At 42.6% G+C, this 13,115-nt stretch overlaps 2 protein-coding genes across 15 annotated transcripts in view; both read left to right on the top strand.

Annotated features, from left to right (window-relative positions):
- Positions 1 to 12,076, top strand: part of CCDC47 (coiled-coil domain containing 47) — a 12,578-nt gene extending 502 nt beyond the window's left edge. The window contains exons 2-14 of one of the 4 annotated variants that reach the window (XR_773969.1): positions 1,904 to 2,169; positions 2,299 to 2,406; positions 3,761 to 3,935; positions 4,258 to 4,379; positions 5,019 to 5,084; positions 5,962 to 6,063; positions 6,942 to 7,052; positions 7,632 to 7,717; positions 9,053 to 9,111; positions 9,759 to 9,868; positions 10,029 to 10,196; positions 10,504 to 10,635; positions 11,128 to 12,076. Coding sequence is in view for 2 of the 4 variants with exons in the window: in XM_010561376.1 (XP_010559678.1) it covers positions 1,909 to 2,169; positions 2,299 to 2,406; positions 3,761 to 3,935; positions 4,258 to 4,379; positions 5,019 to 5,084; positions 5,962 to 6,063; positions 6,942 to 7,052; positions 7,632 to 7,717; positions 9,053 to 9,111; positions 9,759 to 9,868; positions 10,029 to 10,196; positions 10,504 to 10,584 (1,449 nt within the window). In the remaining 2 variants the exon portion in view is untranslated. Of the gene's footprint in view, positions 1 to 260; positions 1,723 to 1,903; positions 2,170 to 2,298; positions 2,407 to 3,760; positions 3,936 to 4,257; positions 4,380 to 5,018; positions 5,085 to 5,961; positions 6,064 to 6,941; positions 7,053 to 7,631; positions 7,718 to 9,052; positions 9,112 to 9,758; positions 9,869 to 10,028; positions 10,197 to 10,503 lie in introns of those variants that run through there. The other 3 variants (XR_773970.1, XM_010561378.1, XM_010561376.1) reach the window with 3 other exon arrangements.
- The window catches only part of STRADA (STE20-related kinase adaptor alpha), a 12,815-nt gene continuing 11,145 nt past the window's right edge, over positions 11,446 to 13,115 (top strand). For 3 of the 11 annotated variants that reach the window (XR_773972.1, XM_010561379.1, XM_010561387.1), the window contains exons 1-2: positions 12,080 to 12,153; positions 12,790 to 12,874. Coding sequence is in view for 9 of the 11 variants with exons in the window: in XM_010561379.1 (XP_010559681.1) it covers positions 12,839 to 12,874 (36 nt within the window). In the remaining 2 variants the exon portion in view is untranslated. Of the gene's footprint in view, positions 11,503 to 12,079; positions 12,154 to 12,547; positions 12,611 to 12,789; positions 12,875 to 13,115 lie in introns of those variants that run through there. The other 8 variants (XM_010561384.1, XM_010561380.1, XM_010561383.1 and 5 more) reach the window with 8 other exon arrangements.

Raw genomic sequence — 13,115 nt, 5'->3', positions numbered from 1 at the left:
CTGGGGGTGAGGGTGGGAAGGGGGGAGCGGGCGTGTGGGGCAGGGCTGTGGGGAGTCGGCCGGGGGTGTGTGTGGGGGGAAGGACTTCCCCGGGCCGGGGCCGCGGCGGTGGTGGTGGGACGGAGCTAATCTTAGCCTCGCTAACCTTGGCTTGTGTCCCTGCAAGGAGCCAGGGGGATCCGCCATACGGCCGCCGAGCAGCACCTGCGGTGGGCGTCCGTGCTTTAGGCTGGGGGCGGGGGGTGGGGGTGGGGGGGACGGCGCCCGCTCCGTTCCCTCTCGCCTGTGCGGAGAGCGGTGGATGAAACCGGCTCCTCTTGCAAGGGAAAGTCGGCGGCATGTGGATCGTGGAGGGCCTGCCAAAGCCTATTCTGCTTGGTGGAGTCGTTTGTACTTGGAACCCGGAGACGGCCGGGTTAGGAGCGTGTTCTGGTTTTCACCCGTCTCTAGTTCAGCTGTTTCTCTTTGGCATCAGCTGCAGAAGTTTATTTGGTGTGAGGCTTTGTGGAGTCTTTTGAAAGTGGATATACTCAAATAGTCTCGAAATTGTTATTGTGAAACTGTTGGGGTGTGGTTGAGCAGGTGGTTCCGTTGTCCTGGTGCTTTTAACCTCAATGCAAATTCTGTCATATGTAAATAGCATTTTGTTTTGCTGTTTAAATTCACATAAAGTTGTAACGTACCCAAACAACGTGCGAAATTCCTGGGCGCTGCCTTGCTGTACTTTCCATCTGGGTTAATGTTCCTGCGAACATGTTCTGTTCGGGTTTTTGCTAGAATGAGAAGTGTTTGACAAAGGCGTTTATTTTAGCCGTCCTTGTCATTCGTAGCAGTGGGTTCCCTGCATGTGGTACTCAGAGGAGCGCTGGTCTAATTTAGAAACAAATCGTTTCTATTTCAAGTTTTTAAGAGAACAGTCTCATTAACATTCAAATTCCCACTCAGATCTGGTTGCGGGAAGGAGTAAAATGAGTCTTACTGCCAAGTCTGATGCAGGCGATCCTCTGTAGCTGTCTGTGAAACGCAGCCGTTAGGGTTATTACTGCCTTTTCAGGCTCTTAGTTTGGACCTTGCTGATGGTCCCTGCAATCTGAGTGGGAGACTGGGACTGTTCCGAGATCAAGCAGAAAGACGTAGGAAGCTGAGGGGAAAAAAAAGGGGAACTGAAAAACTCTCTGCAGGTTTCTGGGAGATCTGGGGAGAGAGCTTTGGTCTCATGAGCCCCAGCTTACTTCGTTGTTTTGGGGACTAGTGTAATATCCATCCTCTTCCTGCTTTTTGCAGCGCTTACAACAAAAAAGGTCTCTATCTTTAAACAGAAATGGTGCTGGGATGCTGTGGGACCTGATTCCAAGCATGCAGTCTAGAAAATCAAAGATGAGCACTTTTAAACTAGCAGAGGCTATCAGAGCATTGCTGTTTAAAGTAAATGAATTAAGTGCATTTTAAGATTTCCTGTTGTTGTTACACATTCATTGATCTGACTGTGTCTAATTGCTAATTAATAACAACTGTAGGCACAGTGTGTGGTCTTTGAAATGAGCTGGCAGTGCTGACTGACTGAGAGATGCTATTGGAGAGTCACTTTTATAGTGGAATATCTCTGCTTGCAAAACTTGCTCATCTGAACAGCTTGGCCAGATGTGAACTTGCTGCTGCGTCAGCTGTTCCTGCTACAAGCAAGAAAGTCTAGAACCTCACCTTCAAAGTTATTTTTTCCTTGTAAGAGTATTCACTTTCTTTATACAGAAGATGGCAAGATCAGGCACAGGTTTATTTCTCTCTCTGGTCTGACCCTGATAGCGTTTTTAAATTGTTCATGGAAGTTGGGCATTCCTGGAGGTGTGATGTAACAGAATCGGTAAGGATTTTTTGCAATGTTTGATTTTTCTTTTTTTTTCAGTGAAAATGAAGAATTTGTATATTTTTATTGCTGTCCTATTCATCCCATGGAGTTTTTCTTTGGCAAAGTATGATGAGTTTGAGGATGGAGATGACATTATGGAATATGATGATAATGACTTTGCTGAATTTGAAGATGTTAATGAAGATGCAGTCACAGAGTCTCCTCAGAGGATCATCACTACAGAAGACGATGAAGAAGAAGCCACTATAGAGCTTGAAGGTCAGGATGAGAACCAGGAAGACTTTGATGATGCAGATGCACAGGTAATGCCTCATCTCCTTTCTCTATGTGTTTCCTAATACTATATCTACACCTTTCTTTCTCACCTTATCTTTTTGGATTTTGCTCACCAGGCTTTGGATTTTCATGCTGTTTGTGATTCTGTCCTTTAGGAAGGTGATACTGAGAGTGAACCGTATGATGATGAGGAGTTTGAAGGCTATGAAGAGAAACCTGATGCATCTCATAGCAAAAATAAAGACCCCATAACAATAGTTAATGTGGGTATAAATGTTGATCTGCTTTCTATTTGGTGTTTCATCACTTTATTTTTTTAAGGTGGTATGCCAATAATGTCATTAGTGTAAAAAAGTATACGTAAGAGAGAATCTGTCCTAAAGAATTTGCTATTTGAATTAACAAGAGACAGTGCAGAAATGTGACGAAGTGTGGAGATGAGAAATACCTGAAATAATGCAACAGGATAGCAGCAGAATACGATCCAGGTGTGCCAGGTCCCAATTCCATGCTCTTCTGTATTGGTGTTTGCTACTCTAAATAGCAAGTCTTGAAGTAAAACTTCCAGGGCAGGTGCCTTTGGTCTGTTGATCTCTTATTTTAAGCTGCTAGAACTCCCATCCTTGGATCAATGCTGTATTCTGTATTCAAACTGAGAATTGGGACTGGAGTATAGATCAGGACATTCTTCATTAAAACAGTCCTTTTGAAACATAGTTTTGACCAAAGCATTTTATGACTTAGCTTCTTTTACCCATATGACTATGGGGGAGAAGTAGAGGAGCTAGAGTGATGACCGTCATTTAATCCAGAGAAAAAACATACATCCCAGAATGTCCGGGTGCTTTGTCAACACATAAAGAAGAGGTTGCAATGATGGTATGCTTACAATAAACATAGTGTATTTTTAGCTTGTCTATGGCTAAAGTTTCAGATTAGAAATTGACTCCTCTGATTGTTTTTGAAGCCAGTCTTTCTGTCCACCCTGTATCACCTTCTTGTTGCCTCCCAAGAGAGTCTTTTACAGAATGATCACGTGCTTGAGGCCTGCATTTTTATTATTCCTAAGATCTCTTTTTAAGTATTATGGCTGACCTGGGTAGTGAAAATTAAGGTTTGGGGACTTTTTTGACTCAAGGGTGATACAGCATAGCAGAATGGCTAGTTAATCTCTAAAGATGGCTTCCCCGCTCCCCCATGCAGCCTGTGGCTCTTGGTGGCATCCTGAATATGCTCCCGGACATTGGGTATTACTTTATCATGTAACTTCTGTTGCAATCTATCTGATAATGCTGTGATGGGCAGGGCATCAAGCTCAAATAATCAGTGGCTGAAATGCTGGGCTGTTGACTACTCTTGTGGGATACATGCTAGCATGGGCTCACTTGGAAGAGAGAAGTATTTTGTTTGTATTAGCCAGGTATTTTGGCAATGCTATCATCAGTTGTTTCCTGCATGACTACTGTGTCCCAGTAGAGCCAAAAGCATTATGTAGGCTTAGCTCTGTCCTGTCGCCTTTGTGAAGCTTCTCCAGTACTCTGTGTTTTCCAAATTGTTTGTGTATATGGAATCTGTTCATTCAGTATGTAAAAGACAGTCTCCATTCACTTACCATAGGTCCCTGCTCACCTTCAAAACAGCTGGGAGAGTTACTACATGGAGATACTGATGGTAACGGGTCTTCTTGCTTACATCATGAATTACATCATTGGGAAGAACAAAAACAACCGTCTGGCTCATGCATGGTTCAATACTCACAGGGAGCTGCTAGAAAGTAACTTTGCTCTTGTTGGTGAGTTCCATAATGACTAGGATCCATTGTTAGTTTATTTGAATAATGTGGGTTTTAAACTGGCATGTAGGCTATAGAGAAGAGTAACCTTTTCTATGCAGATGCATGGTAGTACTAATGACAGCTGTGTGTGTAGACAATTAGTGTGCCAGTCTCACAGTGCTGAAATTAGGTTATAGTGGTGTTATATAAATTATTCAGAAACATCACAGTGATACTGAAGTAATCCAGCAACAACTGAGTTCTAAGCCTACTGCTGAACTTTGGTGTTTAAACTTGTGATTTTTAGATTGTAGTTCTCTTTCACTGTTGTTTCCTTCAGGGGATGATGGTACTAATAAAGAAGCTACAAGCACTGGGAAACTAAATCAAGAAAATGAACACATATATAACTTGTGGTGCTCTGGAAGGGTGTGCTGTGAAGGAATGCTCATCCAGCTAAAGGTAAGGAAGAGGGAGTTTGTAGTACTGTTTACCTGTCACCAGTTTTCAGGTTCTAGAGGCTTTTCCATTCCAGTGCGAGCAACAAGGAGTCTCAGCTTGACTTTTTTGCCCACATTCAGATACAGGGTACTGAATGTGCACACATGAAGGGAAGACTGGTCGGACTAAAGATCTGTACAGGCCTGTATTCTGCCCACCCAAGTAGGTAAGAGTGAACGCTTACAGAAAGGGTATAGAAACCAGAAGTATAGTGTAAACAAAGGTAACTGTAGGCTGAAGAGCCCAGCTGTCATTTAGAGGGACTTTAGCATATTGGAGGAATGAACCAAGAGGATTCCAAGGAAGTACAACAAAGACAAATACAAAGTCCTGCACGTGGGATGGGACAGCCCCGCATGCTGGTTCAGCTCCTAACTTGAGGGAATAAGGCCCTGAGAAACTCAACTAATGCAGAAAGTAGGCCTGCTTTTGAGCAGCATAGGTGACTTCCAAAGGGCCCTTCAAAGTTAAATTATTCTCTGAAAAACATCTACTTATAACTGTCCTATTTTTCCTTAAGCCCCACTGCTATCTGCCAATGAAGTACTGCATTCTAGGTATATTCAGCTATCCTCTTTGTTTATAAACTTGTGTTTTTAGTTTCTCAAGAGACAAGACCTACTGAACGTTCTTGCACGCATGATGAGGCCAGCTTCTGACCAAGTGGTATGTACTCAGCCCTTTAGATTAGCTGTGATAAATTGTTGCATTCCTTCGTTTCTTTTGATTGTTCTCATGACACACGAGTGAACTGCCAGGTGTCTTTCTATAGTATTCCATATCTTCCAGTTCAGTAACTGTCAAAACAATCTGAAAGAATAATTCGTATTTCTTTTCTGCCTGTGAAATGTACACTGCTGATAACTGGAAATTGTTTTATCTATGGGTTTTATTGTTTGAGTGGTTTTGTGAATAGTCTGTCATGCTTCAAGACCTCATCTTGATAAAAAGTGGTTTTACAATCTGAAATACTTAATGATTGTTCTTCTGTCTGTTCAGGCAGACTGAACAGAGCGCTTACTGTGTATGCTGGCCTGGATATTGTATCTTGTAATGTTACTTTTTTGCCTTGCCCCTTGCTCTTGGATATGAGGGTAATCTCTAACTGCATAAATACCAAGAGAGGCTACCTTTGGAAGAACAGTGGCTGTGTGCACAGTGAATACTCTTTCCATGTATCTATAATTGTATTTACTTGTATCTATTAAAAATATTTAATTTAGATGTGGGCAGTTGCTCATAAGCAATGGATAGCTGCAGTGCAAGTGAGTCTTACAACTCTGTTCTAGTCACCGTCATTACACTATAGCATTATACCAGAATACTGAATTGAGTACTCAATATAATTAAAAAGCTACCTTACCTTAAGACACACTAAGAAGCTTTATATCAATAACCTTTTTCTTAGCTGTGTATAGCCTCGATTAGTCTTTCTTCTTATGAATCAGTGTCAGACAAACATTGAAGTCATATTTGGTCAGTAGTCTGAAGGCAGAGTACGTCGTATACATCTGATCAGGGCTAATAACATTCTGTCCCGCAGCAAATAAAAGTAACAATGAATGATGAAGATATGGACACTTATGTGTTTGCTGTTGGAACGAGAAAAGCACTGGTGCGACTTCAGAAGGAGATGCAGGACTTGGTATGTATGTTCACGCTGGGAATATTAACATGATAAATAATAGCATATAAGAACCTCTAGTCTGTAGATTGCTTATTTTCTTGGGAACAGCTGAAAACTTGTGACTGACCTGTTGGAATTAGTGTGTGGGGAAAAGACATTTTTGTCTGATGGATGAAAGTCTAATGCCATCAAACATCTGAAGTTCTAGCCAGCTGCTGTCAGAACTGCAAGAAAAGAGACAATCGAAGGCAGCTTACATCTTCCTTTTGGTGTATAGCTCATTTAAGAGAAGGCTGAAGTATATCGTCAGGATACACACCAGTGTCACTTCACCTCATTTAATTTGCACTAATGACTTTTTCAAGGATTGAAAAGTAAACTTAATTAGTGATATGTGATGTGGAAAGTTTGGGTCTAAGTCCTCTGCTTTTATGTGATCCAAAGTTAAAACTTTCCATATATTCAAGCCCTGAAGCTTGGAAAGAATCCAGTGATAACAAGCAGTAGTTTGCAAATCTTTTCTCTCATAACTTGTCTCAAGTAACAAGTCTGAAGTGTGGTTGGTAGGATGCCAGTTGTTTTTGTTCTGTTATGAAACAATGCAAGCAAAATGCCTTAATCCACTTTGAGCATTCCAGCATGGATGTATTAGAACCATTTTATCTTTTTCCTTAAAGTACTGACTATTGAAGGGAAATACTAACTTAAAGACTACTGATACTGCATGCTTTGCTTTATGCTTGAAATGTCCCCAGTCAGACTGGGTGACCGAGTGTATTTTTTATTGTTTCTTTTCAGGTACTTTTAGGGGTACCATTGTGCTGTATCAGTTCAGTCTGATAAGATACTTAGAAGCCTCTGTTTTTATTTCTTTCCCTTTGTTCTCTTTGAAACAGAGTGAGTTCTGCAGTGATAAGCCTAAGTCTGGTGCAAAATACGGGCTTCCAGATTCGCTGGCTATCTTGTCAGAGATGGGGGAGGTCACAGAGGGAATGATGGACGCTAAGGTAATCTTGAATGAATTAGTACAAATCTTCCTTGGTAACCCTGGCACCTGCAGCCTATGCAAAAAAGTTCTAATCTTTATCTCCTGTAAATATCACAACAGGAGAGCCAAACAGCCCTAGTGAGATCTAGAGAAGTCAAGACCCTAGGGAAGCGTAAGGGCTGGAAGAAGGATGTTATTCTCACGTTTATTCCTTTTACATAGCAACTGTTAGTCTAACATGAACTGCAGACTTAAAACTGCCTTTCAGAGCCTGGAAGTTAGCTTCAATGGCCAGTTCGAAGGAGGGTGTTGATGGTATGTCTGCAGGTCCTCAGAGCTGACATGTTATCAAATGAATTGGAAAATCCCAAATAAGAGTTATATAGTATCTGAGTTGCTCACATTAATTCCATGCATTGAAGCCCATTCTAGCAAAAGCTAAAAAAAAAAATTGACAGTTTAAATTACAGAGTCATTGTGGCAAGCTGAGCACAGCAATTTTCTAAGTGATATATGGACTCTTTGGCAAACCCATATGGAGTGGGTAGGCTGCAGATGGATCGGTGTTGGGAAAAACTAACCCCAGTTTCTCTTTTAGATGATACATTTCCTCACACACTATGCTGACAAGATTGAGTCCGTCCAATTCTCGGACCAGTTCTCCGGTCCAAAACTTATGCAAGAGTACGTATAAAGCTAGATCTCTCTTCCCAGTAGCTATTGTAAAACTAAGCAAAATAGAGGCTGACAAACTTGTTTGCAGTGTGAAGCCTGCTGGAATGTACACAAAGAGAAATTGGGAGCTAAGGTAAAACAGGTGAATACTTGCACTCCCAATGCTTCCAAATGCTGCATTAGTTTAGAAGATCAAGGTGCTGTATTACCTTAATATTTATTTTTGTGTGCTGGTTATGCTGTAGTTTGGGCAGCTACAAATTTCAGATAACATCTGGCAGCTAGTGTACACGGCTGCATGGAAAGCAACTGAGTAATCCCACTAAAGGTATAGGGCGTGTTAGAGTTTAAGGGCCAAGAAATAACACTGCAGGAGGAGAATTCAACACATTAACTCAGATGCTATTTGGATGCATTAAGAACTAGGTTTAAGCAAAGTCTGCAGTGTGAAAAAAAAAAAAAAAAAAAAATCAAGGCTGCTTGCCCTTCCCTAGCTGATAATGTCTAAACCTTCTGTTGTTGAATCCATCGCTTGGGTACTTTTGTTCAGGTTGATTCTCAGCTGTGCTTCAGAAATACACAGATGCAGTACCTCTTCTGTTTCTCTAAGCCTCCTAGTCCTGAGGTGCTTTTAGCTGCTGCTTCAGAATTGCAAGTGGTGGGTGATTTCTCTTATCTGAATTACCATGTAGGTTTTTGCAAGGGTGTATTATGCTCACAGGCATATAAATAAGTGATCCGTATCAGAACTTGAAACTGTCCTCCAAAAAAGAACATACTTTGATTTAATTATAAGACAGCAGTATATGTACCTTTGTACTGAAATTGCTAGGCTTTGGAGGATCTGTGAAATGTAGGTCTGACTTTCTTACATTAGAATACCGTGGGGTTTGGGGCAGTGAAGACTTGAATTCTTTAGAAAATGTTTTGGTTTTTAGTTTTGTGTTTTGTTTTGTTTTTCCTAACTAGTATTTATAGAAGATCTGTAGTAGTATAAACAGCAGGGCATATGTAAAATGGAATGTCATTAAAAGTACACCAGCCTTCTTAGGGCTCAGATGCCAGAGCTCAGATGACTTCTGACAATCAGATTAGACGGTGCTGTTAGTATGTTTTTGCATTAATGCCTTTTCACTGCATGCTTTTGAGTAAAACACTTCAGGAATCTGAAAAATTTTAAACTTTAAATTTGGGTTACAGCCAGGCTTTTAATCTTGTTTATTTTATTCAAGTAGTTTGCAAGTGTCTCTTGGTTCTTGATGAGGTTTTCCCTAACAATGTTAGGTATTTTGTATGCCTGTATTTTTCTTCACTCATTTCAGCCACTTTTTTCTTTCCTACCAGGGAGGGTCAGCTTACAAAACTGCCCGAAACTAAAAAGACACTTTTGTTTACATTTAACGGTAGGAGAACTGGTGTACATGTGTGTACGTGTATCTGTGGGAGTGTTGTATTTGTGCAAGTCACATGCTCAAGTTCTGTCACCTATGGAAGACAATATATGATGAATTACTTCAGTGCATGTAACAGGATCATTGATTGGTTAACCAGTGAACAGAAGGCAGTACTAACACCGGGGACTGAGCAGCATATTGTCATAATAATAGGATACTCAATCTTGCTATTGTTGATCTTAGTTCATACTCATATGTCTACTGGTGGTTGTATTAGGTCATCATTGGAAGATGGCTAGTTTTTAAGTCACATGCCTTACGGTTTAGGCTTGCAGAGTTACTTGGTTAATCCTGGTTTGAAATAAAAACAGCCTGTTGGGAGGCTATTCTAGAAAAGGCCCATAGTTCTCTTCAAAATTCAAGGCCGTAGCTCCAAGTGAAGCTAATGTCAGAGCCTGAATTCGGCCCTTATGTTTGTATTCCGTACTAATAAAACTAAGAAGGATTGTGTGGGGGAAATGTGCCTGTCTCTGTCCTGAAGAGGACGATAATAACATCTTTCTTTCATGAATGGTGTGAGCAATAAGGAAGGAGGGTACAGCAAGTAGAAAAATCCTGCCAACCTCTCCGAATTAACAAGAAACTCTTTATTTCAGTGCCTGGTTCAGGCAACACTTCCCCAAAGGATATGGAGTCTTTGCTGCCTCTGATGAGCATGGTTATCTACTCTATTGACAAAGCAAAGAAGTTCCGTCTGAACAGAGAAGTAAGTAGTGTGTATTTTTCTGTCTTCTGAATATTGTATGAAATTGCAACCATTAATCTTACAATTGGGAGCCTTATGTTTCCAATATGACTACCAGAGATACTGCATCCTGCTCATGGGGAAATCTGTATTAACTGCGTTTGCTTTTCTCTGTGAAAAGGGTAAACAAAAAGCTGACAAGAACAGGGCTCGTGTGGAAGAGAACTTCCTTAAACTGACTCACGTGCAAAGGCAGGAGGCTGCCCAGTCCCGTCGAGAAGAGAAAAAACGGGCAGAGAAGGAGCGAATCATGAACGAAGAGGATCCTGAAAAGCAGCGTCGGCTGGAGGTGAGATGGATTTTCAGATTGTTACAAGCTACCGGCAAATTTCTCCTATGATACCGCCAGGGCTGCCTGTAGGTACACCAGCAATGGCCGACTTTTGATTTCTTATTTGCTGGAAGGCAGACAACTTTCAGGGTATATGCTGTTGCTTTCTGAAACATGCGAAGGCTCCCAGTGTGGAGCCAGCTCATGTGGTTAGAGATGTGAACCCAAGTACTGGAGGTGTTTTTTGTTTGGCTCTTCTGAAATGATCAGTTTGCTCTTTGAAGACATCATCAATATTCATTCAGATCTCTGTCCCTGCCTACAGGAAGCTGCTTTGCGGCGTGAGCAGAAGAAACTTGAGAAGAAGCAGATGAAGATGAAGCAAATCAAAGTGAAAGCTATGTGACTCCATAGTGAGAAGCGTCTCAGTGCCACCTGCAGAATTGTAATTCACAGGGTACAAAGACCTACTTAACTCCATAATCCTATGCTTCTTTGAACACTAGTAGCCATTAAGAGAAATGTTCCTTGCATTGGTGTTACTTATTTAAGTATTACAGCAACATGCAGGTGTATGTAGAGAGCTTTGTCTCGGCAGTTTTATTCCAGGTGGTATAAATTTTTGCTACTTGTCTGTTTAAAAAAAAATTGCAATATTCTTGAATGCTCTTTGTCATTTGTTCTTTAAAAACAGAAGATTGTAAACCTGTCCACGTGCGCTGGCAACATATTCATGCTTTGGTTTTAAACTTTGGTTTTAGTTATTGGGAGGGAAGGGAGAAAAATTTAAGGGGAGGAAAACTGCACAATAATCATTTACTGTGCATTTATTTGCATCAAGCTTGTAAAGGCACAAAACTTAAGAGCCTTCCATACACAGTATGGATTCTTCAGGGATTTAAGCCCAGTAGAATAGAAGTGATTTTTATTTTCTTTTTTTACAAACAAGGGACTGAAACAGTATTACGTCACCTGTGGGCGATTGGCATATGTATGAAACATATAGATGGGTTAGATACGAGGGAATGGAATACATGAACAGTTTCCTACTTGTGGTTTTGAATGCTGCAAGCTTAATACAATGTGAAGTTTGTAATGTCAGCGTGGTGTTCCTTCAGGAGTGAGCGCATGGTGAGTTAACAGCTTCAACTAGCCTTCCTTGAATATTTTTAACTGTACAAGTTTGCCTCAAACTTTTCTCTTGATCTCAGCAGCTGCTGCCTAGTTCACTTCAGCCAGAAGCTAGATTCAGTGAAGTATCTGCAATTGCCAATTTCCCCAAGCAAGTAAAAACGTTTCAGAGGACACATATCCTCTTCATCTGGTAAATGATCATTTCAGGTTTTTGAATATAAATGGGGAGAATGAAGTGAATGCCCTTGTGCAAGCACTTCGCTAACTGAGAGAGCTCTGCATTTTATAAATGCTTCCTGTCTAGAAGGAATTTTATTGTTGCTTTTAACAGTTTTGGGGGGAAAAATGTCTTGCATTTTCTTGTTCGATATTTTGTGCGAACTTGGTTCTGAGGCAATAAGAATGAGCTGCTGTTGAAACAGCAATTGCTTAAACTTCTTGTTCCAGCGTGGGATACTTCACACTGATTTAAATGCAAATGTCTGTAACCTGATACATGCAAATACTTTAATTTTATAATGGTTGGTAAAATTATTTAAAACCAAAACTAATGTCGATTATGTGAAATTTTAGCACTATTTAGCTTTAAAGATTAATACGGTATTGTTTCGCAAAGTTCTTTGAAAGGAAATACTAGTTTGTGCTCTTTCGAGTAAGTGGACAGCTTTCCTGAAGTCCCATACGTTTGTGGGCCATGGCAGCTAATTTTGTAATATGAACATTCAACTGAACAATCTAATGAAGAGTAAAATATAATTGAAACACTCCACCTGCCTACTTTACTTGGCTGCACTCTGCGTTCCTTTCATCTGGTAGAATCTCACAGCCTTGTTTGTCCTGGGTAGGTTTTTCAACACAGAGGGGCAGGCGTTATCTCTGCTACGATGAAATGATTCTTTCCCCTCGGGAGCCGCTCCCTGTGAGGGCGGTGGGTGCTGGGGCAGAGGGCCCGGAGCCGGAGGAAAGTGTCTCTCCCCTCGTGCAGGCCGGGGTGGGTGAGGATGGAGGATTTGCCCCCTGCCTTTAAGGGACGGGGCCGCGCAGGCACTGCAGCAGCACCGAGGGCGGGCAGGGCACCTTCCCCCGGTGCCCGAGCAGCGGCTGGGGGGGGCCGCTGGGACGAAGCCTCGACCGCTTTCTGAGGGAACCAACATGGCGCCGGCCGCTTCCCGCCGCTGGTAACGCGCGGGAACCTCGGGGGTGACGTCACGCGAGCGCCCGCATCACGTGGGGGCGTGCTGGCGTCACACGCGCAGCGTCTCCTGCCGGTAAGCGGCGGCCGCAGCCTGAGAGAACGGGTGAGGGGCCCGGCGGGGCGGGAGGGGAGGTCGCTGCCTTGCGGGGGCCGCCGCGGGCCTTCGGCGGTGCTTACCGGCCGGCCGAGCTCCGGTAGGGTCCTGCCGGCCTGGGGCTGCCCGGCGGCGGCGCTCGGTCCCGGGGTGAGGCGTGAGGGGGTGACCCGCTCTTGTGCCTGCAGGTTGCCGGTCCTTTAACGAGCTGCGTGAGGTAACACAAACGTGGATTCCATGTCTTTTCTTGTAAGTAAACCCGAACGGATTAGGGTGAGTGTTGAACACCTTCCAGCTTCCCTCAGACGCCGGCGTGTCGGTAGAGCCAGCCTTGCGCTTGTGCAGAGGAGCGGCGGCGGGGCCGGCCTCCTGGAAAGCACTTTAAAGTCACGTTAAAACGGGCTAATTATAGGGCAGGGTATCGATGTGCAAGCTAGGCGCTCGTGGAAAAAAAAACCAAACCCTGTGCTGAAGTATTTATTGCTTGCACACCTGTATCTCGTGTGTGTACGGT

This window comes from Haliaeetus leucocephalus, unplaced genomic scaffold, assembly GCF_000737465.1.
Source record: "Haliaeetus leucocephalus isolate CR32 unplaced genomic scaffold, Haliaeetus_leucocephalus-4.0 Scaffold144, whole genome shotgun sequence".
Lineage (NCBI taxonomy): Eukaryota > Metazoa > Chordata > Aves > Accipitriformes > Accipitridae > Haliaeetus > Haliaeetus leucocephalus.
Note: the sequence above shows the minus strand (reverse complement) of the source record. Positions and strands in the feature narration are given on the sequence as shown.